The 26,674-nt window shown below is 44.4% G+C and overlaps 1 protein-coding gene across 2 annotated transcripts in view; it reads left to right on the plus strand.

Moving 5' to 3' along the window:
• LOC132572982 (rho GTPase-activating protein 7-like) overlaps positions 1 to 26,674 on the plus strand; it is a 247,050-nt gene that overhangs the window by 35,435 nt on the left and 184,941 nt on the right. The window contains exon 1 of one of the 2 annotated variants that reach the window (XM_060240612.1): positions 16,016 to 16,358. The exons of the other annotated variant lie outside the window; for it this stretch is intronic. Coding sequence (XP_060096595.1) covers positions 16,244 to 16,358 — 115 coding nt within the window. The 5' untranslated portion in view covers positions 16,016 to 16,243. Of the gene's footprint in view, positions 1 to 16,015; positions 16,359 to 26,674 lie in introns of those variants that run through there. 2 annotated transcript variants of the gene reach the window in all.

The raw sequence follows: 26,674 nt of genomic DNA on the forward strand, positions 1-26,674 counted from the left end.
TGCCTCAGGCGGTAGAAACCCTTGTGCAGGGTCTCAGTGTCAGTGTGTGTGGGTGTGTGCGTGTGCAGAAGCAGGACTCCTGCCGAAAGCACGGGCCATCTGGGAAGTGGTGTGACTCAAGCTGAGGTCTACCTGGTGGCACACAGTGTGTCAAGAAGACCGGAACTGAAGTCCTAGAAGTTTGCTGTGGGTGTCAAGATTGGATAGCCATTTATGCATTATTTTGAATCAGTCAAATGCCCTCGCTTTGAAGGTTTAGGCTGGAACAGTATGGGCCAAAAGTGGCCAAACTGTGGCTCAGAGCCACGTGTGACACTTTTCACACATATTGTGTGGCTCTCAAAGCACTGCCTCATCGGCCAACTTGGAGATGCAGGAGAAGGAAGCCACTACGGTCCCTCTCCTTTTCCTTCCAAGCCAGCAACTTGCGGGGGGGAGGGCAGAGAGTGCAGCCGTCCCTGTTCCATCTGGTGCCACTTGGTCCTAATGTCAGAAATCCAGAATAAAGTCTTCAGACTTTTACAAAGCAGAAGTTGCTCTCTCTCCCTCTCTTTGCTCGTTTGTTTTGCTGCTGTTGACTAGGAATACTTCCTCTTCTATAAAAACCGCATTTGAAGTCATTTGACCCACCTCTTGTTAATTTCTGCTGCAGACTTTTATGGTCTGCCTTATTATTGGTCCTGCAGTGGCTCAGTGCAAACAGAAGCTTCTGAACCACCACAGCAAGCAAGTTCTTTCCTTCATTCCCCTGTTTCTCCCAGGGTTGTCAAACTCATTTGTTATGAGGGTCGAATCTGACATAAATGAGACCTTGAGGGGTCGGGCCATGTCGGGTTGTACGTACCTATTTAAGGGGTCGGGCCATGTATGTACCTATTTAAGATTAGGTAGCAGAACACAGACAAACACAAATATATATATTTTAAAAACTTAAAACATGCCTAAAACATTAGCACTCATTGGTCTTAAAGATACTTTCTTTGTATTTCTCCCATGGGATCCATGGAACTGGGCAAAGAAAGCTCTGGCTCTTTCCTTCCTTCCCCAGGAATGGGGGGGCGGGAAGTCTCAGTCAATAGAAGGAAGAGAGGTTTGGCTCAGTAGCTCTGCTGTGTGATTGAGAGAGCCTGGCAAAGCATGCTCTCCCTCCCCCCTTCCTCCCCAAGGGAGGAGCCTCAGCCAATGAAGAAAATAGAAGTTTTGTGCTGTAGCTGTAGCTGTTCTGAGCCAGTTTGGTGTAGTGGTTAAGTGTGCGGACTCTTATCTGGGAGAACCGGGTTTGATTCCCCACTCCTCCACTTGCACCTGCTAGCATGGCCTTGGGTCAGCCATAGCTCTGGCAGAGGTTGTCCTTGAAAGGGCAGCTGCTGTGAGAGCCCTCTCCAGCCCCACCTCACAGGGTGTCTGTTGTAGGGGAGGAAGGTAAAGGAGATTGTGAGCCGCTCTGAGACTCTTCGGAGTGGAGAGCGAGATATAAATCCAATATCATCATCTTCTTCTTCTAGCTTCTGCGCAATTGAGCAAGCCTGGCAAAGCAAGCTGCTATGCAGAAGGAAGCAAGATATAAGGAGAAGGAAGCAGATGATGGCCAGTTGCTCAGGGGCCTGATAGGAACCCTCCCGGGGCCTGATTCGGCCCCCGAACTGCATGTTTGACACCCCTGCTCTACACCATGACATCTGAATTGAGCAGCTTATGCTCACAGAAAACCTGGAAATGGAAGCTGTGCAATGGGATGAAGATACATGGTAGCCTACACAGGGTTGCCAACTTCCAGGTAGTTGATCCAACTAAAACAAGAAACCATGCTGTACAGGTTGAGCAAACACTGAAGCAAAACACCATGTAATTGCTTAATAGTTGTGTGTTGTTGTCTACATTCACACTAATACAAATTTAAACTCTCAAACATATTTACAATTACAGTCACTAAGCCGCAGCTCACTTCTTTAATTTCTTCTTGAGTTGATAAAGGTCTCTTGACTCAGAATAAATTAGTCCATTTCCAGCTCTACCAGTCTTCCCCAGCTTGTTTGCAGACTGGTGAGACATGCATCCCAGATTATATAATTTGCATGTTTCAAAAGTTTTTCCCTTTTTCAAATCACCCAATTTGGGTCAGAACCACTGTAGGCTTACCAGCATTAGCCATTGGACTTAAGCGAGTTAATGTTTTGAGCAGTGGCTTTGATCCAAAGAGAGAGCATGTATTAGTGTGACTGTAGACAATAACACACAAGTATTAAGCACTTACACAGTGCTTTGCTTCAGTTTTTGCTCAACCTCCAGGTTGTGGCTGGAGATCTCCTGGGATTACAACTAATCTTCAGGTGACATAAATCAGTTCACCTGGAGCTGCTTTGGAAGGTGGACTCTATAGCATTATACAGTATACCCCATTAAATTCCCTCCCCTTCCCAAACCCTCCCCTTCTCATGTTAATATCCAAAGTCTACAGATGTTTCCCAACTCAGAGCTGGCTTCCCTAAGTCTACAGCATGTCTTCCAAATGATTTGGATAATCCACTCATTTAGTTCTCTGATCTTGATGGCTCAGGCTAGCCAGTCTTGCCAAATCTAAGAAAATAGGCAGGGTCAATGTTGGTTAGCGCTTGGATGGGAGAACTCCAAAGAAGTCCAGAGCTGCTATGCAGAGGAAGGCAATGGCAAACGATGACCGTTTTTGCACACAGCTTACCACGCGGTCACATTCCTGTTCTCTCCACAGTGTCTGTCGGATTTCCCACTATTTGTGCCGGAGTTACAGGAAGTGCCGCGGCTTTTGCGTAGCAAACGTAAACTGCTAAAACCCAGTTTACGTTTGCTACACAAAAGCCGTGGCACTTCCTGTAACTCCGGCGCAGATAATGGGAAATCTGACAGACGCTGCAGAGAGAACAGGAACGTGACCGTGTGGTAAGCTGTGTACGAAAATGGTCTGGGTTTTAGCGGTTTACGTTTGCTACGCAAAAGCCGCGGCACTTCCTGTAACTTCGGTGCAGATAGTGGGAAATCCGATGGACGCTGTGGAGAGAACAGGAATGTGACCGCGTGGTAAGCTGTGTGCGAAAATGGTCTGGGTTTTAGCGGTTTACGTTTGCTATGCAAAAGCCGCAGCACTTCCTGTAACTTCGGTGCAGATAGTGGGAAATCCGACGGACGCTGCGGAGAGAACAGGAACGTGACCGCGTGGTAAGCTGTGTGCGAAAACAGTCTGGGTTTTAGCGGTTTACGTTTGCTACGCAAAAGCTGCGGCACTTCCTGTAACTTCGGCGCAGATAGTGGGAAATCCGACGGACGCTGCGGAGAGAACAGGAACGTGACCTCGTGGTAAGCTGTGTGCGAAAATGGTCGATGTCTGTCTATTGCTTTGAAAACTCTATAGGTTCACTATAAATTAGCTGTGACTTAGCAATGTTCTACTTTCTGAGTTAGTAGATGGAGTAGTTTAGTATTTTAATAACATTCAGCTATTTTCTGAATCACGAAGTTTTGCTGTGGAAGCAAGCAGGTATAGAAGCAATGACAGAAATAAGAAATAGCATTTGAATATTTGTTTGAACATGTTAATAAAAACTAGCTTTCAGGTTTTGTAAGTATTGTGAGCTGTTCTACAAGAGCTGCATCACCTGGGAACTTGAAATGTTCTATATTTATAAAAGCTTCCATTCTCCCATACATTTGTATATATAAACTAATGAAAGTGTCTCATATATTTAGCTATAAAGACTCTTAATTTTAAGCACCATCCTCATGACAACTCTTTCCAGCAAATAACACAAACCAGCAATGCTGCAAAACCTGGGTGTTAACGAAAGCTAAAGAGCTGAAAAATTAGTAACCTGTCATCTGTTTTTAGTAGAAATATAATCCAGATGCATAGTAGGTATAGTAAATGAATCTTGGATATATTTACATGGTCTTCAAATGTTGTGTTTGGTGGGAAAGTGAAAGCAACTTGGGCACCAGGGTATGTTGCGTTTTCAGTCACAGATCATGTACTTAATGTGTACAAAGACACTTAAATGGTCAACTGCAAAATAATGTGAGAATTAGTTCTTGGTAAATGGTAAATGTCCCTGAGTCTTAAACATTCATTACAATTTAGCTAGGAAAAAGGAGTCAGTCACTCCTTCACCGGTATGTAGAAAAGTTACTGCAAACATTTCCATAAAATAGCCATTCAATATATTAGCTTTGGGATTGACATGTGCTACATCTTCACAAAATCTAGATGTCATGTGGCCCGACTACTGTATTTAGCTATAGATTGATTCTAGTGTATAGTAGATGTTGCCGTAATATCAACTTTGGCCATGGTGTGACTGATCAAATCAATACTGTCCTGTTCCCAAATGTATGCTTCTGAAGATGAGCAGCATTTTGCGAAAATAAAGATTCTCAACTGCCAGACTTCATAGCTTTCTGGGAAATACGGGGACAAATGAGGCATCAGAAGTAGGCTTTTTAGCATCTCTGACTTTGACCTAAGGCAGTAGGACTTTTCTTTCCCTTCTTGACAAGCAGCAAGTTCTGGTTAAGAACCGAGTCACGACCCTTACTTGATGCTGCTTATTGTGGCAGAAATGGACAGAGGTTAGTTTCCTTGCCAAATCTTGAGGTTCTGCAGACTTCAGAACACCAGTTTTAAATTAAACAAATGAAAGATGAATTGCTACAAATAAGTAAACAGGTAGATTCTGCTTTCTACCACATTACTGAATGTGTCTTATCAGCTTACTGTGTAGATTAGGGGCTTTGGCCATGGGTTTGTGGGGGGAAATGCTTGCATTGACAGGTTCATGTTGTGTATCTCTTTCTGGTCTGTGGAAGCAACAGCGTAACTTTCATAATGCAATGCCAACACGTTTAAAAGGAAGAAATCTGAAAAGATGAGGTTTATTTTAAGTTTCCTCTTTCTATCAAAAGCAAGTAACTTCAACCATGTGTAGTTCACCACTGTTGCAGTTTTAAAAGGAATCATTGTCTGTTTAACCAGTAGGGATGCTAGCCTCCTGGTGGGATCTGGGGATCACCTGGAATTACAGGTCATCTCCAGACTACTGAGATCAGGTTCTCCAAAGAAAATGGATGCTTTGGAGGGTGGGTGATATGGCATTTTATCCCACTAAGGCCCCTGTCCTCCGCAGGCTCCACTCTCAAATCTCCAGGAGTTTCCCAACCTGATGCTGGCAACCTACTCCCTCAGCCACCGCCAGTGACCAGGGAGGATCTGGAAACCCTATTAACTAGTTATTCCAGCGTTGTAATTTTGCAGAGGTCAACTTCCAAGAGATACAAAATCTCAAAACAATAAAAGGCCTATTCAGTTTAACTGGACCTGATGTCAAACTGGACAGTTGTATTGTTTTGGGGGTTTCATTTGCTCTTAAGACACTTCCTGGAAAACAATGACAGTCTTTTTTAATATAGTGGGTTCAATGCAATGAAGAGGCGAGCTCTTTATTAGGTGCAGCATAGTATAGGGCTGCACTCAAACACTGAAGAGCAGGGCCAAAGAGGCCAACTATATACAACTCGGAGTTCCCACGCAAGCATGTTATTGGGTCATTCAAACCAGCAGAGGGCCTGTGATTGGAGCAGAGCAGTAGGGATTTGGATCCTGCAACCCATTGTCCCCAAGCTCCATTCTAATGGCGCCAATGAGCCAGGCAGGAACACTCATATAAGTCTTGGCTTGAGTCCTCATACACGACATCTTTAAAATGTCACAAAAGTGGTCCAAGATGGCTACCCTGGTTGGGATCTGAAAAGCTGCTTGGATCCATTTAAGGCTCCCACAGATCCAGTGAGGCTTTATTTTACTTGCTGCTATGAGCCATGGTTACTCACCTACCGTATCATAAGCTGTCATTTCGTTGCTCTCATTTTCTTTTTTGAGAACAATGACAATAAATTTATCTATCTATCTATCTATCTATCTATCTATCTATCTATCTATCTATCTATCTGTCTGTCTGTCTGTCTGTCTGTCTGTCTGTCTGTCTGTCTGTCTGTCTGTCTGTCTGTCTGTCTGTTTCTGAATCCTTTGTGGCCTGGCTTGGTGGCAGTGTGCACTACTTTGAGGGGGGGGAACTGGGCTGCAATACTGAATAGGCTTCCCAATCCCCAGGTCCCAGAGGGGGATCCCCTGGTTTTACAGGCTTCCCCCCTCCCCCAACCAGCCAGGGGGGCTGTTTTTTGAGATAGAGGCACCAAATTTTCAGTATAGCATCTAGTGCCTCTCCCCAAAATACCTCCCAAGTTTCAAAAAGATTGGACCAGGGGGTCCAATTCTATGAGCCCCAAAAGAAGGTGCCCCTATCCTTCATTATTTCCTATGGAAGGAATGCATTTAAAAAATTGTGCAGTCCCTTTAAATGTGATGGCCAGAAATGTGATTGGAGTTCAATTATGCTTGCCACACCCTTGCTCTTGGCTCCTTCCCCAATGTCTCCTGGCCCCACCCCCAAAGTCTCCTGGCTCCACCCCCAAAGTCCCCAGATATTTCTTAAATTGGACTTGGCAACCCTAATACTGAATTAGCTTGCTGAGGAACATATCCTATTAAATTTGCTGGGATTGAGTTTTGAGTCAATACGTTTAGGATTGAACTGCATTCTTGGACCTTTCATGTTCTGATCTTAGCAGATGTTCTCCCGAGTTTTGGACATTGAAAAGAAAGCTTTTCTAGGATTCTTTTTTTCCTGCTTGCTTGCTTTCCATTCTTTCTGTTCCGATGGTTCTTTGCGTCTCCTCTTTCTGTTTCTCTCTTCTGTTGTAGCATTGGCTTCATCTGTGTTCTTTAAAAGCCCCTCCAAACATTCCCTCCTTAATCTCATATATACAGCCTATTTTTAGATTGTAAAATTGTGGCCGGGGGCCGTCTCTTCTTGTACATAGGCAGCCCTGGAATTGTGGCGGTGGAGAAAGTGTATCAATGGAGAAGGAACTAAGAATGGATTTATCAAATGCTTCTTGCAAAAGGAACAAGGCTGAGTAAAATGCTGCTGTGAAAACTGGCTGCCTACCCATTTGGAATATGTAGAATAATTAGAGGTAGATTTATTAGCATTTGAAGAGATAGTAATATGAGACAGGGAGAGGCCCAAGGAAAGAGGAATCTATTATTATTTTTCTGGAACTGCTCTTGTTTGCATTCAGCACAACACTGCTTTATAAATATTTAGTATTCACTAGGGGAAATTATTCAGAGACACCTAATATGAATATCTGGCAGATAACCAATGGTGCGAATTTGCACCACTACACAGTTTGGGATTTTTTGGTAATCGATTTATCACTTGCTCTTGGAATACATAGGCCTAGGTTTTCTCCTGAAAGCTTCACCATGTTGACAAAACTCTTATCCAGGGCTTTTTTTTTTCGAGGAGGAGGAGGAACGCACAGGAACACAGTTCCGGCTGGCTTGGTGCCAAGGGGTGTGGCTTAATATGTAAATGAGTTCCTGCTGGGATTTTTCTACAAAAAAGGCCTATGTGAAACAATGGTGGATTTGGGGGTGTGGCTTAATATGCAAACGTGTTCCTGCTGGGCTTTTTCTACAAACCACCCACCCCGCTCTTAGCGCTTATGTTAACAAAAGTAGCTAATACCCAAGAATGTAGTAATATCAGAAATTTCTAAAATAATGCTCTGGTAATTTGCAATTGCAAGCATCAGTACTTGGAACCAAACCTTAAAGTTGTGAGTATACAAATACTGAAATAAGAATAAAGTAGTCATTCAAGAACTGTAGAGAACTGCTTCTCTCTCACTGTCTGTTAAAGGAGTAACAATCTCTGTAACTTCTAGCTGGTAAAAGTACACAAATTATCATCTGAATCAATAGAAATTTTGTTCATCGGATCCTATTACATTATACCAGGGGTGCAGCCAGACGTACCATTAAGTGGCGATACAGCTCCGTCTCGCTGGTGGATTAAATGTGTTCGTTCAGACATCCACATCTGGCAATCGAGCGTCATCCAGGGTCATCCCGGCTTGCTACACCTCAATGGCGCATTAATTTGACAGCACATAAAATCCGGTCCTTTTTCAAAAAAGCTGCACAAGATCAGCTTTTTCCTGTTTGGACAGCTCACACGCGATACTGCCTCTCACCTTTTTTTTTTAAAAAAAGCCCCAGCAAACATGCGCATTGCCAGATCATCCAGGAATCTGAGGTGACGCTTCTGCTTCTCCAATCAAGGATCGGAGGGGGGGGGGGAACGTTATCCCACTATTTAAAACAGAAAAAAGTCTCTTTTTTTCAATGTGGAGGATTTCTGGAAACTCCCCCCCCCCCTCTGAAGTAACGTTTGATTTCCCACCTCCAAACAGTTGGGCGCATGTTCGATGAACCCCCCCCCCTCCCAGAAATCACCCACCCGATCACGCATGCTCCAAGAAAAGAGTGTGATAGTATTGGATGTCTGAACGCTCAACAACAAAATGAGTCGCATTCTTGGATGCTCGTCTGAATGGCCCTGCATCGAATCAATATTCAGCTGTTCAAATTTGAGCGCTACACACACACTTTTAATGAGAGGTGTGGCCGCACCCCAGGAACGTCAAACTAATTTGTTATGAGGGCTGTATCTGAAACAAATTGGACTTTGTCAGGCTGGGTTATGTGTATCATCAAATGTAATGCCAGGTGGCAGAGAGAGAAATTTATAAGATTTTTTTTAAAATTTAAAATACAAATATGCTTAACACATTATACTTTGAATGAACCTTATACCTTTGAGAATCGCATTCCATGCAACATTTTTTTTTTTTTTTTGCACAAGGGATTCCCAACAAGACATGTCATCTAGGCTTGGGTTTTGAGTTCCAGTCCCTGGGGGATCCTTCCAATGTTGATACTGTTCTTCTATTTCCCTTGACTGACCAGTCCCACCCCCCAACCCCAGTGGGATTTTAAAGTGCTGGAGTACAGATCACGTGGCAGAGACTTTGAAAGTCCTGAGGAAGCCGGCTTGGCCTCCCCTTTCCTGCTTCTGTTCACCTTGACAAAGAAGGGCTTCACTGTGGCGGCAGCCTCTCCAAAACGTTCACCCCACCCCTGCTCTGCAAGCAACCCCATGCAGGCTTTGTTTCTCTGGTGGTGGCTTACTCCCAAGGAAGTAGGGTTGCCAAGTCCAATTCAAGAAATATCTGGGGACTTTGGGGGTGGAGCCAGGAGACATTAGGGGTGGAGCCAGGAGACATTAGGGGTGGAGCCAAGAACAAGGGTGTGACAAGCATAATTGAACTCCAAGGGAGTTCTGGCCATCACATTTCAAGGGACAGCACACCTTTTTAAATGTCTTTCTTCCATAGGAAATAATGAAGGATAGGGGCACCTTCTTTTGGGGCTCATAGAATTGGACCCCCTGGTCCAATCTTTTTGAAACTTGGGGGGGTATTTTGGGGAGAGGCACTAGATGCTATACTGAAAATTTGGTGCCTCTACCCCCCAAAACAGCCCCCCCCCAGAGCCCCAGATACCCGCAGATCAATTCTCCATGATTTTCTATGGAAATAAATCTCCATAGGGAATAACAGAGTTCCCAGCAGACATTTCCTTCCCCTCCCTCCGCTTTCTGATGACCCTGAAGCGGGGGGAGGGTCTCCAAACCGGGGGATCCCCTGCCCCAACCTGAGGATTGGCAACCCTACAAGGAAGTTCCCCATTCCTTCTCAGCTCAACAAAGAAGGGCTCTATCACAGCAGGGTACTCATGCCCTCGCTCTGGCTGCAGCCACCCAGAGGCATCTCATTCATGCATGCCTGCAGGAAAACTCCAGCCAGGTTTTGTCCCTCAGCTGTGGCTGTGCACCTCCACCCCAGCTCCCCTGCTTTCCTCCCATGCTCCAGTCCATCCATCCATCCATCCATCCATCCATCCATCCATCCATCCATCCAGGGAAGCCATGGGGCAGCCACCAGGCAGGCAGGCCGGGTGGGCATGTGCAGGGGCTTTGTGTGCATGCCATTCTCACTGTCAGAGTTCCAGGAGAGCCATCTATCTCCACCTCACTGCAGGCAGTAGCCAATCCCAGGCACTGAGGACATGCTACCTACTGGATTGCAGGGTCAGCAAAACAGTATGGGCCCAGAGGAGTTTTGGCTGGGGGTGGAGCCCAGCCAGGCATAAAAGAAACCAGTGAAGATGAAACTGAGTAAGCTGGGAAGTTTGACAGCCCTGCTTGGTGTAGTGGTTGGAGAGCCAGTTTGGTGTAGTGGTTAAGTGTGCAGACTCTTATCTGGGAGAACGGGGTTTGATTCCCCACTCCTCCACTTGCACCTGCTAGCATGGCCTTGGATCAGCCATAGCTCTGACAGAGGTTGTCCTTGAAAGGGCAGCTGCTGGGAGAGCCCTCTCCAGCCCCGCCCACCTCACAGGGTGTCTGTTGTGGGGGAGGAAGGGAAAGGAGATTGTGAGCCGCTCTGAGACTCTTTGGAGTGGAGGGCGGGATATAAATCCAATACCTTCATCTACCTCACAGGGTGTCTGTTGTGGGGGAGGAAGAGAAAGGAGATTGTGAGCCACTGTGAGACTCTTTGGAGTGGAAGGCGGGATATAAATCCAATATCTTCATCTACCTCACAGGGTGTCTGTTGTGGGGGAGGAAGGTAAAGGAGATTGTAAGCCACTCTGAGACTTTTCGGAGTGGAGGGCAGGATATAAATCCAATATCTTCATCTACCTCACAGGGTGTCTGTTGTGGGGGAGGAAGAGAAAGGAGATTGTGAGCCACTGTGAGACTCTTTGGAGTGGAAGGCGGGATATAAATCCAATATCTTCATCTACCTCACAGGGTGTCTGTTGTGGGGGAGGAAGGGAAAGGAGATTGTGAGCCACTCTGAGACTCTTCAGAGTGGAGGGTGGGATATAAATCCAATATCTTCATCTACCTCACAGGGTGTCTGTTGTGGGGGAGGAAGGTAAAGGAGATTGTGAGCCGCTCTGAGACTCTTCAGAGTGGAGGGTGGGATATAAATCCAATATCTTCTTCTACCTCACAGGGTGTCTGTTGTGGGGGAGGAAGGTAAAGGAGATTGTGAGCCACTGTGAGACTCTTTGGAGTGGAGGGCGGGATATAAATCCAATATCTTCATCTACCTCACAGGGTGTCTGTTGTGGGGGAGGAAGGTAAAGGAGATTGTGAGCCGCTCTGAGACTCTTCGGAGTGGAGAGTGGGATATAAATCCAATATCTTCTTATCTTCTTCATCTTCTGTTGTCTGCTCCTGCACTCAGCGGCAGCAAGGAAGGTTGAGGACAGATGGGTGGGGAGGGGAGGGGAGGAAAGAAGACAGCCCACTCGTGGGCTGGATTACAGTTCTGGGTGGGCCAGTTTTGGCTCGCAGTCAGAGGTTTGACACACCTGCATTATACAGTGGTTAGAAGCAGGGCTTTCCCTTTAAAGAAACATGGTGGAACAGAGTTCTGGAACCTCTTCATGGAAACAAAATTCTCAAAAAAATGTTTACAAACTCATAAGGGGCACCCATGTGATTCTCCTTCATTTCCCTCTTGAGAGTTCTAGCACCTCTTTTTCTAGAGAAAAAGCCCCGGTTAGAAGTCCTTTTAAAAAATCACAGAGAGGTGGATTGTCTTCTCATCTTCAAATAGCATTGACCTTATTATGCATTTTATATAGGATACACTAGTGCAGGGTTGTCCAACGGTAACTATCCAGATGTTTTTTGCCTACAACTTCCATCAGCCACAGCCATTGGCCAGGCTGGCTGGGGCTGATGGAAATTGTAGGCAAAAAAAATCTGGAGAGCTACCGTTGGCCACCCCTGCACTAGAGGAAGGTAAAGGGAGAGGCTACACTAGAAGGAATTCTCAGTTTGACAGAAACAATGTACCTTTTTTGTGTGTGGACTGTTTCAGATTTCACCTAGTGTCTTGAGGAATTACAGATAACAATAGATAGGAATTTGTTTGCTGTGAATTTCACAGAAAATCATTCCACTGAAACTCCTCCTAGGGATGCCAACAGCCTGAAGGAAATGCCCTGTTCATTTAATACATGTTTAATGGGGAGGGACAGTGGCTCAGTGGTAGAGCATCTGCTTGGTGAGCAGAAGGTCTCAGGTTCAATCCCTGGCACCTCCAAAAAAGGGTCCAGGCAAAGAGGTGCGAAAAACCTCAGCTTGAGACCCTGGAGAGCCACTGCCAGTCTGAGTAGACAATACTGACTTTGATGGACCAAAGGTCTGATTCAGTATAAGGCAGCTTCATATGTTCAATGTGCGGAATTGGGATATTGAAGCTTTTATGGCATGGATGTAAATAATACCACCTGGTAAATAACATCCCATTAAGACTCTAGCAAAGAGACAGGACACTTTTTTCTCCAGATAACTCTGAGGCATATTTATCACATTCAGATCCTGAGGTAATTCTTGGAAATTTTGCTTTTGAGTGCGGCTTGTAGCAAATATTCTTAACTGCTCTCTGGGGTCTTGCATTTAGCTCTACTAGATTCTTATAAAAATCTAATGAAGAATTGGCATTTGTTATCTTTGCTTAACTCTCTGTTCATAAACAGCTGCACAGACTCTTGCCACATCTGTTAGATCCTTGAACGTCTGTGGCTGAATCTTTAAAAGAACTGCTATGGAAACCACTTCAGATTCTAGATTATTATTTTATTATTCAAAAGATTTTACTTCACACAGACACACACACACACACCGGCTTTAGATGTTCTAAGCGCTCCATGACAAAATGTACTCTGGTATATTGTTTTAAATTACAATGTAGTACAGTACTATATGCTGCTTGGTTTATTCAGCTTTTGTATTGTTTTCACAGGTTCTAAAAAGTCCTGCTTTTTAGGTGCCTGGTTACATTAGAGTTTTGAATATGGTCTCACGAACATTGCCCTTCACTTTGAGAAATTTGTTTGCTGACTATCTGTATTTTCCACGTACAGCTAAGGGTCTGGAATGTGTTCCTGATGAGAAGATGCTCTCTGTTTTCTTTGCACCTCTGTGTTGTTCAGAGTGATGCCTTTCTAGTTCTAAGTAAGCTTTCTAGTCCTTCAAGTAACCATAGCTGTGGCTCAAAATGTGCACTGAGTACCTGAAGCTGGTAGAAGATCTTTAAGCAATGCATTCTGGAAGAAGTTGCATTGCTTAAGTCCCTTCTAGTCATACACTCCAACTCTCCCAGCCTTTATAATGCCAACATTTTCATTATCTGCAAAGGCAACTGGTGTGCACTAAGCTTGTAAGCAGTCTCAAAGTTATCCTGGTAGTTTGTACCTATTTATCGAACGCTACATTTTCATATTGTTTGGAATCTAGTAGGGATGGGCACAGAACAGGAAAATGGTGGTTCGTGTCGGTTTGTGGTTCGTCTGATTGCCCAAACCAGTGCTTCGTTTCATTTCGTGATTCATATGGTTGCCTGAACTGGTTCATTTGGTTTGGGAGGTGTAAAACTCACAGGGAGTCTTCAGCAGGCTCTCCTTCACCCCCCCCCTCCAAATTTGGCAAAGATTAGACTTGGAATGTCTGAGTTCTACCCCCACCCCCCACCCCCCATGCAGGTTTTCTAAGGAAAGCTCAGCTTCAGCTCTCACTACAATTAACCCTTCTCTCTTTGTGCAGCAAAATGAAAGCAGCAGAGTCAGGGTGTCTGCTGCTATAGAGCAGAATGGGAGCTCCATGATTGGCTCCCAGAGCTGCCAATCAAGCTATGGACAACTGCTATGGGTTTGATTTCCCAGTCCTCCATATTAAGCCAGCTGGGTGACTTTGGGGCGGACAGAGTTCTCTCAGCTGTTCCCTCAAGAGCAGTTTCCTTAGAGCTCTTTCAGCCCCACCTACCTTACAGGGTATCTGTTGTGAGGAGGGGAAGGGAAGGGAGATTGCAAGCCACTCCAAGTTAAGGGCAGGAAATAAATCCAGTCTCCTCTTTTTCTCCTCCTTGTTCTTTAATAGAAACTAGTGTGTTTATTTTCCTCCATGAATTGCAAAATGGCTCATATAAAATCTCTGTATGCATATTCCACAGACATAAATTTCCTATCAATAGCCATTCGTCATATTTAATATGGCTTTAACCAAACTGGCTTGTATTTGGGATTCAGGGATCCACAGTGATTCAAGGAAGAATTATGGGCACATTCTCAAAATTATTTTGTCCATGGTCCCTTTGTGGGTGTATAAGCTCAGTTAGGGTTGCCAATCCCCTGGTGGGGGCAGGAGATCCCCGGTTCGGAGGCCCTCCCCCCATTGGTTAAAATTCATTTTACTTGTCTTAGCCCAGTTTTCCAGCCAGTTAAAATCATCCTGTATCCTGTTTCTATCTCCTACTCTATTGCAACCTCTCCCAGTTTAGTATCATCTGCAAATTTAATAAACATTCCCTCTTTTCCTTCAACCAAATCATTTATATAGATGTTGAACAAAACAGGTTCCAGGACAGATCCTTGAGGCACTCCACTTGTCACTCCTCTCCAAGAGGATGAGGAATCATTCACAAGTTCTCTTTGGGTGTAAGCTGTCAACCAGTTGCAGATCCACCAAATAGTAACAGGATCCAAACCACATTTTACCAACTTGTCAACAAGAATACTATGTGGAACCTTATCAAAAGCCTTACTGAAATCAAGATAACATTCCCCTGATCCAGCAAGGTAGTAACTTTCTAAAAAAAAGAGAGAGAAGGTTAGTCTGACATGACTTATTTTTGAGAAACCCATGCTGACTCTTAGTAATCACAGCCATCTTTTCTAAATGCTCAAGGATTGACTGTTTGATGATTTGTTCTAAAACTTTTCCAGGTATAGACATGTCCGTAGTTACCAGGATCCTCCTTTCCCCCCTTCTTTGCCTGCCTCCAGTCTCCTGGCACTGACTGTTCTCGAAGAATTCTCAAAAATAATGGACAGAGGCTCAGAAATTATATCTGCAGGTTCTTTCAATACCCTTGGATGCAGTACATCTGGCCCCGAGGACTTAGTTTCATTTAAAGAAACTAGGTGTTTATGTACTATCCCTATGCTGATCGTAGGCTGCAACTCCCTTCCCTCATCATATGTTCACTTTTTGCCATGTTGAGCGCTATTTCCCTCACAAGAGAAGATTGAGGAAAAGTAGGAATTGAGCAGTTCTGCCCTTTCTTTATCACCTGTTCCAATTTCACTTTCCTGTTCTCACAATGAGCCGACCATGTACTTACTCTTTTTTTTCCTTACTTTGTACGTAAGAAAAGAGACCTTCGTTGTTCCTGCATTCCAGTTGTCATTTGCAAATGACTGCCAACATTCAACAGCTTCTCACTATTGATTGTCGTAATGAAATAACAAATATTATCTACCTGGAGTTAAAAAGTGAACGCACAACCTATCCCCCTCCTATGCACCCAATAGTTATGAAGAAGATGCTTTTGAAGACCTCTAAGAGTATTATGTTGAACATATGAACATATGAAGCTGCCTTATACTGAATCAGACCTTTAGTCCATCAAAGTCAGTATTGTCTTCTCAGACTGGCAGCGGCTCTCCAGGGTCTCAAGCTGAGGTTTTTCACACCTATTTGCTTGGACCCGTTTTTGGAGATGCCAGGGATGGAACCTGGGACCTTCTGCTTCCCAAGCAGATGCTCTACCACTGAGCCACCGTCCCTCCCTTGGGATGGAAGGCCAAATGACCAACCTGGTGAGTCCTTAAGGCAAAACTAACATTGAGTATTAGCAATAATGGGATGGTATCTATTGCTATGCCCACACATATGAGAATTAAGTAACAGAGAACTAGAAAATGAGGAAGCTGTGTTACTTGTGCTGTTAAATTGGAAGTGGTAGGGAGAACTGCGTCACAAGCTGTTGCATAGTTGCTGAATTCTTTTATTTTTAGCAAAGCAGAACAATGAACATGTTTATAAAGCGTGGCAGCTGAGATGCAAAACTCATCTCTGCTGTAAGTCAGGGGGGACTCCATTGGACTTGCTATTTCCTCTTCAGCCTGACCCCAGATTGTTTGGAATGAGTTTCTCACTCTTTCTCCTCCCGGCTCTTCCCCCCTCCTCTTTCCATCCCAGCCTCTGAGGGGTGTTAACAAATTGCATGCAGATTTTCTTATACAGCAACTTTCCCCCCAGACTGGTCTCAAAGAAGGAAGCTGAAAGACCTGGATTGTCAAGGATGGTATATTTTTTTTCTTCTGCAAATTAGCTCAGACCGCTGGATTGTAATGGGCTAGCTTTGTCTCCGTGGATTGTACAGAAGGATGGAATATCCGGGGAAATTGCGCTTGCGGAGATCTTTCAGTGAACGTATCAGGGTCTCCACCAACAAAGCATGGGATGTGTTCTGGAAAAGCACACGAGAAAAGCGTTTGTCAGGTCAGTTAATTTTTTTTTTCCCCACTTGTATTCTGGCAAAGAAAGCACAGCTTCATTTCGCAGCACGAATGCAGCCACTCAAATGCAAATTCGGAGGGACATCCTGGCATAAGTTGCTACACGTGTAATTATGTAGGGATTTGTAGCTTTGCGGTCCCCCTGTAGTGTTACTGTCTACGTGATACTGGACTAAATACGGAGTAAGAATTGCAACACGTCTGTTCCTTAACAGTTTGCAAGCGGAAAACGCTTCTTGACTTGGTCACTGCTTTCATAACCTCTGACGCAAAGAACCAGTTTCCATACACGACAAGCAGATCTAGCACTTAATGTGTCAGACAGGTATGTTGTAAACTAGATGTGGAATCCTAAATAAACAGCTGGATTGCAAAATGTCCATCTTAGCCTTCACTTTGAGCACACAACGATTAACCATTTGTTTCCATGCAGAGTGGTTCTGAAAGCCTCAGAACAATTTAAAGCGCTTGGACTGAAATTTTTTGTCTATAAGTAACGCTTTGGTTGTTTCTGTGACGAGTGGTTGATGAAAGCCTAGTGACTCGAAAACTAGCATGTGATAGTGCACGAATATGTTGATTTTTGTGACACTCCCTGGGGAAATCTGGTGATATCAAGTTAACCCTTGAGAAGCCCACTCTAATTAAAAATTTGTATCAAGAAACATAGTTGTTTGCTATAGAACGTTCCATCCCCCCTCGAAAAAAAGAGAAGTGTTGGCTTTGTAGCTTGTTCTGCGGCAATTTAACAGAACGTTGTGTTTTAGAGCTGAAGAGCAGAGCAATGGGATTCTTCCCCCTAGAAAAGTGTGCTTCTGTATTTATAAATCAAAAAGCGCATGGTTCAGTTGTTCCTAACATTAAAGTCCTTTTAAGCTTTAACTCTGTGGCATATAAATAACTGTTAGTTAATGAGTTGAGTCTAACCATCCTCCTCCAATGTAAGAGGCACTTAAATTGAAGGAAGTCTCTTTAGGATGGAAGAAGGCTTCACACTGTGCTTGGTTGGTGGTGTGTTAGGATAGGAGTAAGATCCAGCCTGTTATAGGAAAAGAGTAGACTGGCTAATGGAAGACTTGCCTATTAATACATACTGTGGGCATCTTTACAGACGCTTATGATATCTGTAAAGCTCGACTCCTGTAATACTAAAAACTTATTCAAGCATACTGAAGGGCCTACTTAGCTTGGTAAACAGTATTAGATGGTTACCTACTCATGTCCTGTAGAGCTGTTAGGAAAAGTCTGACAAATCTGTAAAAGGCCTAGGAACACAGAGCAAATGATATCTCAAGTATGAAATGACTTGTGTGGTACTGGCCAAGTCAGTTAAGAGATCTAGTTTGGTGTGCTGGAAGCATTAGACTAGGGTCTGGGGAAAGCCAGGTTCAAATTCCCACTGTGGTCAGAAGCTCATTGTGTGACTTAGGTCCAGTTACTCTGGTAACTTGCCAGTAAAATGGAAATGAAGAGACCTCTATATGCCACTCTGAGATTCTTGGAGAAAGAATAGGATATAATATACAAAATAAATACAGTAATAATATTTATGTGACCAGGCAGTTGTGAAACAATTTGCTTTGAAGTATGAAAATAATTCTGGGTTCTGGAAGAGGTGTAAAAGCGAGTTGAGAGCCTTTAACTGAGGTAAAGTATAACATGGACGATGAGGTAATTCAGTTTGTATTTCAAAAATTAAAGCAGGAATAATAGAATCAGGGAAAGGAATGTTAGCAATCTCCTTGCATTTAGGGAATGATATATAGTACAGAATGTAGCAGTTTTCATGGACCTCAGAGATTCCCATACATTTTGAAGGAGCTTCAACAGCTTTTGGGATATGACTTTAAGAAAGTTCCAGAGACTTTTCTGCTAGGACTACAAATAAAAATTTTTCCAAAAGAAGATAGGACTTTAATTTGGTATTTGCTCTCAGCTGCTAGGACATTGTATGCGCAGTTGTGGAAGCAAGAAAAAATACCAGAGAAATGGGACTGGATTGTGAAAGTTTTATCGTGGAGTGAGATGAACAAGCTAACAAGAACTTTAAGAGACTATGATTTGGATCTGTTTAAAAAGGAGTGGAAGAAATTCAGAGAATACATAGAGCAAGAGTGGGAATGTAAAAAGACATTGGACAATTTTTCAATGTGAATGGGAGAAAAGAAAGACATTGATTTTTTGATTGGTTAGGGCTGCCTTTTTAATTGAACTTAAGTATATAACTTTGGCGGAAGTCTAGTAATGGAGGGAGGGGGGTTTGAAAATATCATATGGGTTAGAGAAAGTAAGGACATAAATTAAATATTGTAACCATATGTTATTAATAAAATTGTTTAAAACCTAACAACTTGTGGCTACTGGAGCTATGTGGGACTACTGCTCGTGCATCCTTTAACTGCAGGGCGATTCCTCTAAGACTGTCCTCTTATCTTACCTCATCTCCATCCCTCCCCCCATTTTACTCATTCATTTATTAATTTATATTTTATTTGTTATTCCATTCCAGCTCCAAAGGTTAGAATAGACTGCACAGATATTTAAAAAGAAGAAGGGAAGGTATCTGCACTCTAGAGAGGAGGAGCTGGGGCTCAGTGGTAGAGCCTCTGCTTGGCATGCAGAAGGTCTCTGGTTCAACCCCTGGCATCTCCAGTTAAAAGGATCTGACAGCAGGCAATGTGCCCAAGACCCTGGAGAGCTGCTGCCAGTCTGAGGAGACAATATTGACTTTGATGGATTAAGGATCTGATTCAGGATAAGACAGTTTCATGTAAGTGTTGTGTAAGAGGAGGGTGTGGGACAGCATACAAACTTCCAAAAAACTGGTTTTCTCCGGCCAGTGCCTGAGGTCAGGTCATCTTCCCCATTGGCTTCTCCAGCCAATGGGCAGGATCTGCTGTGACAGTTGAGTAATGAGGGGTTTTTTATTTTTTAATGAAGGGAAGGGATAAGCAGGCTCCCACCAGCTGCTGGTCATCTTGCCAATGGCTGATATTCTTTCCTTGGTTCCAATTTCAATCTGCAACAAAAAACCATCCATCTTCTATTTTGCAACAGTAAAGCATGCAAATCAAGCGAACCGGGCATGTTACATTACAATGGAGAATTTTGTTGGTCTTGTTGCAGAAGATGAATCCCACCACTCACCGTTTCCGCAGCTACACATCCCATTGGGAAAGAATGTTGAAGGGCTAGATGTCTTCCATGCAGCATCTCAGAATCCCCGCCCTCCCCGCCCACCCCCTGGTCTTTTGCTTGGTCTCCATTAAGTTCAACATGAATGTTAGATACATTCATTATATTCCCCCTGCCTCCCAATGAATATTAAGAACTCGGATTCTTCTGCCCCCAATACAGAAGGTTAAGGTATGGGATGTATGTGTTGTGGGGTAGTAGCAAGGAAGGGCTGGATTGGTTCTAGGATGCTTCTGAGAAATGGGCAGCTGTGTCCCAGACTTGGCAGGTTCTCAATTGGTATAGAAGGGGGGGGGGAGCTGGAGGGGGGGGGGTAACAGGGTAATAGCAGCTGTTCCTGAACTGTGGCCTCTTAGTGATGACAGTTCTCTAGAAAGGAATTATGCAGCATCAATGGTTTTTCATTTAGTATAATTATATCTGGCATCTTTGAATAAGTATCTGAGGCAGCTTACAATATAAAATTAAATAAAACCATAAGACACCAATTAAAATACGGATACTAGATAGCAGTAACAGCGCTAGAACATGTTAGAATAGGATCTTAAACCAACAATATAATTAACAACTAATATAAAAGATTTCAGGTTTTCACGGCTGGTAACATCATTAGGGTTTGTAGAATCTTTCGGGCTCAAGTGCCGTGTTCTACTGGAGAAAGTTTTTCTTCCAGACGTTTCGTTCTCGGCTGCGGAGAACATCCTCAGTGGCGCTGCAGCCGGAGCAGGTGCTCTGACCTTCTTGGCTGCTGTGCATTGAGTGAGGGAAATTCACTCAATGCACAGCAGCCAAGAAGGTCAGAGTGCCTGCTCCGGCTGCAACGCCACTGAGGATGTTCTCCACAGCCGAGAACGAAACGTCTGGAAGAAAAACTTTCTCCAGTAGAACACGGCACTTGAGCCCGAAAGATTCTACAAACCCTAACTAATATAAAATTATTAGTCTGTTTGTAGGTGAGTACAGAAAGTGTCTATAAAGGTGGGCTACATCTGAGTGGGTTGTTTGGTGCCAGCATCTGTTTTATGTTTTGTTCATCTTTTCTTTGCCCTGACCTATTTCTTACCTTTACATGCCCCCTAACCTTGAGCTGGTATTGCCTTTCCTGCATCCCTTCCATCCTGTAGTCACATCAGTGAGACCTGCATAGTGCCATCCCAGCTATGTTCTATGTTTGTATGAGGGGATTATTCTGTAACAGAATATTGTAGAATGTAAAGGAAAGGGCTCCTAAATTAGCTGCTGATGCCATAACGGACTCCACACACTAATATGGTGGATGAAGTTGTATATTTATCTAGCTGGTGATGTCACTACAGCCATTCATTGAGAATTGGGTGAAGCAATTGGTGGTGTATCTCCCCCCCTCCCCGGCAAAAAGTGACAGGGTCTCAAAAACTCCACAGATTGCACCTTTTGGCTTCTAGACTTCTTACAGCACGTCTGCTGCTGTTAGTACAATAGTTCAGGACTCCAGCTAGAGCCGTGGCTCAGCTATTAACAGGACCTAGATGGGGCGTTCAAATTGCTCCCACTCGACGGACACTCCATTGGCTATCTGTTACCTTGCTCAGTTTAAGGCGTTAGCTATCACATATAAAGTCCTTCATGGATCACATTCTCCAGGCCTTCCACAAATTATCCGGAACAGAACTATTCAAAAGGATTTTTCTGCACAGGTAGTATGGTTTCGCTACATAAAATGGCTTTATGAATTTGCTTGGCTAAATTATTAAGGACTGTGGTCCATATCGCTGTGTCTATATTATTGTAAGGAAGATTGTATTTATGTAATCTCTGTATCACTTAATGCAGGGGTGCCGAAGTCGTTTCTAATGAGGGCTGGACCACACACGTCATAAAATGTAATACGCGACTGGGGGAGGAGAACTCAGCCAGTCTGTGCTTCTCGGACAGTCCAAGAGGTGCAGGGAGGGGAGATCTTCATCCTGCTTCTTCAACCCAGGCTGCAAAAGCAGAAAGAAAGTCCAGCCAGTCCATGCCTCTTGGACAGTCTGAGAAGCACAGGGAGGGGAGATCTTCATCCTGCTTTTTTTCAGCTGAGGTTGCAAAAGAAGGAAGAAAGCCCAGTCAGCCTATGCCTCTTGGACAGTCCAAGAGGCATGCAGACGGGGGGGGGGGGGGAGAGATCTTCATACTGCTTTTGCAGTGCAGGCTACAAAAGCAAGAAAAAAAGGCCAGCAAGCCCACACCACTTGGACAGCTGGAGAGGCACAGGGGTGGGGGAAGGTCAGTTGCTCATGGACTGGATCAGAGCCCTGCAGGGGCTGGGGACAGCCTGTGGGTTGCCTTATTTAATGCCCTTGTGACGTTCTGGCTCGCTATGTGTAATCTGCCTTGAGTCCCTCTGAGAAAGATGGTCAAAAATAAAAAAAATAAATAAGAGTGGGAAGGTGGATAGACTCACTAGTGCAGTAACCTGGGGCCCTTATTTTATTGCATCTTAACAAAAATTGATTCTTGCTCAGCATGTGACTGCAGCAACAGTGTTTTGGTTTGGTCCTATTTTCTGCTCATAATTCTACAGGATGCCTTTTTCTGAAAGCAAACAATGTTCAAATAATGTACAGTGACTCCAAGATCTTGGAGAATGCCTGCTGCTCATATATCTTTTTGCATATTTTCCAAAACCCAGATTCCAAAACTCACATTTAAGATTATGTAGAATTTTCTTATACTTTCCATTGTGGTCTTAAGGCTTGCATTATTGTTTGTTCTGTCCACATAAAGAGGTGAATGCTGCCTTGCCTTTCTTTTCCTTTCCCTACTGAAATTACAACAATACGGGAAACCTACAAATCCCATACAGATACTTGCAGGAGGAGGCAGTATTCAGACAAATATATGTACTTTCGAAATGGTGCTGGAAGCATTATGCAAAACGCCAGGACTTTTTTTTTTTTTTTAATCCAGAACACCCTGGAATGCTGTTCCGGCTGGGTTGGCCAGCGTTCTGGCTCAAAAAAGCCCTGCTTTTTCTTTCCAGAGCTGACTGAGCAGGAAAATGTGGCATGAACTCCATAGTTGGCCCCCCTTGCTTTGAAAAAGCAACACTTATCTGTGGCAAATGGCAAGAAAGGACCCTTCCTTGGATTTTGAGAACATAAGACCATAAGAGAAACCATGTTAGATCAGGCCAATGGCCCATCCAGTCCAACATTCTGGGCGTTTTCGCACTCACCTTCAAGTGGCGCGACCACCCTCTTCACGCCGGCAGATCTGCAGGGATTTCGCATAAGAAGCGCCGGAGCAGCCAAAAGAGCCGGAAAGTTCCGTCGCGAAACCCGCTCAAACGGAAACCGCCAAGAAGCAAGAAAACGTTTGAGCGGCTTTTGCGACGGAAGTCGCCGGCTCTTTTCGCTGCTCCGGCGCTTCTTATGCGAAATCCCTGCAGATCCGCCGGCGTGAAGAGGGTGGTCGCGCCACTTGAAGGTGAGTGCGAAAACGCCCTCTGAGTCACATAAGAACATAAGAGAAGCCATGTTGGATCAGGCCAATGGCCCATCCAGTCCAACACTCTGTGTCACATAAGAACATAAGAGAAGCCCTGTTGGATCAGGCCAATGGCCCATCCAGTCCAACACTCTGTGTCACACAGTGGCCGAAAAAAAATTATACACACACAAACACACACACACACACATAATAATAATAATAATAATAATAATAATAATAATAATAATAATAATAAATTTATTCTTATATCCCGCCCTCCCCCGCCAAAGGCGGGCTCAGGGCGGCTCACAGGCATGGCATTCCATGGTTCAATAAAACAATACAGTACAAACAACAATTTTAAATAATCAATTACATAATAAATTAGTTAAAACAGATAAAATAGGTGCTAAATTACTATGAGTCATAATATCCACAAGATGGCTGGGTAGCTACACATCAGTTTAGCCAGGTTCTGTTTCAAAGGCAAGCTGGAAAAGAGATGTTTTACAAGCCCTGCGGAATTGATTCAGGTCCCGCACACACACACACACACACACATTCAGGTCACACACACGCACACACATATACACACTGTGGCTAATAGCCACTGATGGACCTCTGCTCCATATTTTTATCTAAACCCCTCTTGAAGGTGGCTATGCTTGTGGCTGCCACCACCTCCTGTGGCAGTGAATTCCACATGTTAATCATCCTTTGAGTGAAGATTTTTCCATTGGGCTGAAGAGTTGCCACCCTTCTCCTGCCTCAGAGTGGTCTTCATGCCCCCTCAGAGAGCACTCCTCCCTCTCCCTTCTGGGTCCTGGCACTTGGGGCCAAAACCTGATTGCGTCTGCAGGGTGCAGGGGGGGGGGCAGATTGGGCTCTCCTCTTGGCTGCCATCCTGAGCACCAGATGTAAGATGAAGGGCTGAGTGCAGTGCAGTGGCGTCTCCCTGTGCAGCCCTCTCTGGAGTGGAGAGCGCCTCCTCACTGTCTTGAGTGCAACTGAAGGATGCATGGAGGTGGGGTGAGCTGGACCAGGCTCTCCTTTTGGCCACCATCCTGAGCACTGGAGGCGAGATGAAGGGCTGAGCATAGCACAGTGGCGTCTCCCTGAGCAGCTGTCTCTGGAGCAGAGCATGACTCCTCGCCATCCTATCTGTCCCATCCAACCTCCGTCCAGCAGCTGTTCATGGAGGGCTTGTCACTGCCCTCCTCTGACCTCCAGCTGGACACCGAGGAGGAGGCTGTGGGGCCAGGGGAAGAGGTGCACATGCCCAATAAGTTCTTGTAGAGCAGGTAATTTTATTTTCCTTCAAAGAGCCTGAATGGGAAGATGGTGAGGTTGGGGGTGGGTGGGAGTAGGGCTCTAGTAGGCCCCTTAATATGTTTTCCCAAGTAAGCCCCATTGCTTTTAAAGGGGCTTCCTCCCAAGTAAGGGGAAAGCATTAGGGGAAAGGGGGCTGGGTGTGCTCCGTAGGGTGAATAGTTAGCAGGTTCATTGTCGTTTTGTGCTGAGTTGTGCATGGCATGCACGCATCAGGAATATCTGCTTTGGAAGAGCTTGCAGCGTAAAGAGCCTTCTCTTCTCCACGTTATTGATTGCGGCAGTGTGGGTGGTTTGCCAAAGACCATGGCAGCCTGGTGTCTGCTCTGAGGAGCTTTTGTGTCCTGTTAGGAGAAACTCTGTCTAGGCACTCTCAAAAGAAAGGGTTAGGTGGGTTGCTATCTCCGTCTGAAGCAATAGAGCAAAGTCTTGAGTCCAGCTTTCCTTTCCTTTTTTTGTAAAGGCACCAAATTTACAGCATAAAGGTGAATAAATGCCTTTGTTTGTCATGGGGAAATGAGCACTGCAGTTAGGAATATTTCTGGTGGAGTGAGGGCAAAACCTTCCCTCTACCTAGACCGGGGTGGGAGGGGGCGGGCTTACTGTCTTTGACGAACCTTCTCTAAAGGGCTGCAGTGCTTCTCTTGCAACAAGTGAGCTGCTCTTAATACATACCTCACCTGCCATAATTATGATGTTTTATAAACCCTGACTATATTGAACTGCAGCCTTGGTAGAATTCAAGGCTGTGGCTACAGAGCAGCTGTTTACAAACACGGGTTGGTTCTTTTGCTGGGATTTCAAACCAGCTGCTCTGCTTTTAGTAGTAAGGAAACAGTGGGCCATTTCCCCACTGTTCTAACTTGATATCGTTTTTCTTGGGGGAGTCCTTACGTGATGATCTCATTATTCACATCACGATCTGTTTATATAAGAGATGTGGAATGTAGTCAAATGCAAAACAGCCAGGTCCACAGAGGTCTCCTTTGACCTAATTGCTCTATTTTGAACTCCAAATCTATGCTGCCATGGAGCTTTGGGCTACAGCGCATGATCTTTTTCTCTGTAGGATATGTTGCCAAAAAAACCCTGCAATTAATCTTATGTGAAATAGCCATTTTTCTTCAGTTGGTGGGAGATGTTAGAGTATGATGGAGTTAACATGAAGCATTTTTTTTTTAAAAGGGAGATAAATAAAGGCTTTCGTGACAATGACAGTCATAAATGGCCAAGTTACTTGAACTGGTCTTATAAATATTTTTCTTTAGGGAACTTTGTGGTCTTAATGATCCAGTCCTGTAGCACAATCGTCTTATATTAATATGTCTTCTGGGAAACAGAAGTGGCACTTGAAGCTGTTACAGCTGATGATCTTATATTTTCAGAATATGGTGAGTTCCTGTAAGTGGACTCTCCTGATTAGGTAATATAAGGGAAGGGGGTTATTCAGTGTGTGGTTGTAGCTCAGTGGTACAGCATAAGTGTTACATATAGAAAGTTTGATCCCTACCACCCCATTAAAGGATGTTAGTGAGGGGGGACGTTTTTCCCCAAGACACCAGAAAGCTGCCACCAGCCAGAGTCCTAAACTAATTGTGTTATCTGTGTGTGTGTGTGGGGGGGGATGTCTGGAAAAAGGGGTGCTGGAATTCACAAAAGGGAAATGGAGAAACACACGGGTGCCCCTCATGAACTTTTAAACATTTTTTTGAGAATTTTGTTTCCATGAAGAGGTTCTGGAACCCCATTCCACCTTGTTCCCCCAGGATAAAGGCCCTGGTTAAGAGTATAAACCATTTCACATGTTTGCATTTCAAATGAAAGGTGTGACTGTTGTTAGAGCGCCTCTGGACATCATCACCACTGTCAAGTATAGCTTTATCCCACTCTTCATCACAACAACATCATTAGGCAGCGAGAGGGTGTCTAACCCAATATCATCCAGTGACCTTCACAGCCGAGGAAGGATCTGAATCCAGGTTTTCCAAACCCCATAGGCGTGAAATTGGACAACGAAGGAAGCTGATTAATTTGGAATGCAATGTTGGAGGAGAGTTTCATGGATACTGTGGACCGCCAATAAGGCAAATAAGTGGATTCAAGCTCACATCAAGCCTGACGTCTCCTTGGAAGCTAAAATGACTGAACTGTGGCTATAGTACTTTAGTCATGTTATGAGAAGATAAGACTCACTGGAAAATCCAACAATGCTGTGAGAAAAGTTGCAGGAAAAGAGATGGATGAGATAAATGAAAGCCTGGCCCTCAGTTTGAAAGAGCAAGTGAAACGGTAGTGCACCTTAGAGGTCATTAATTCACAGGG

Source organism: Heteronotia binoei, chromosome 5, assembly GCF_032191835.1.
Source record: "Heteronotia binoei isolate CCM8104 ecotype False Entrance Well chromosome 5, APGP_CSIRO_Hbin_v1, whole genome shotgun sequence".
In the NCBI taxonomy this organism is placed as follows: domain Eukaryota; kingdom Metazoa; phylum Chordata; class Lepidosauria; order Squamata; family Gekkonidae; genus Heteronotia; species Heteronotia binoei.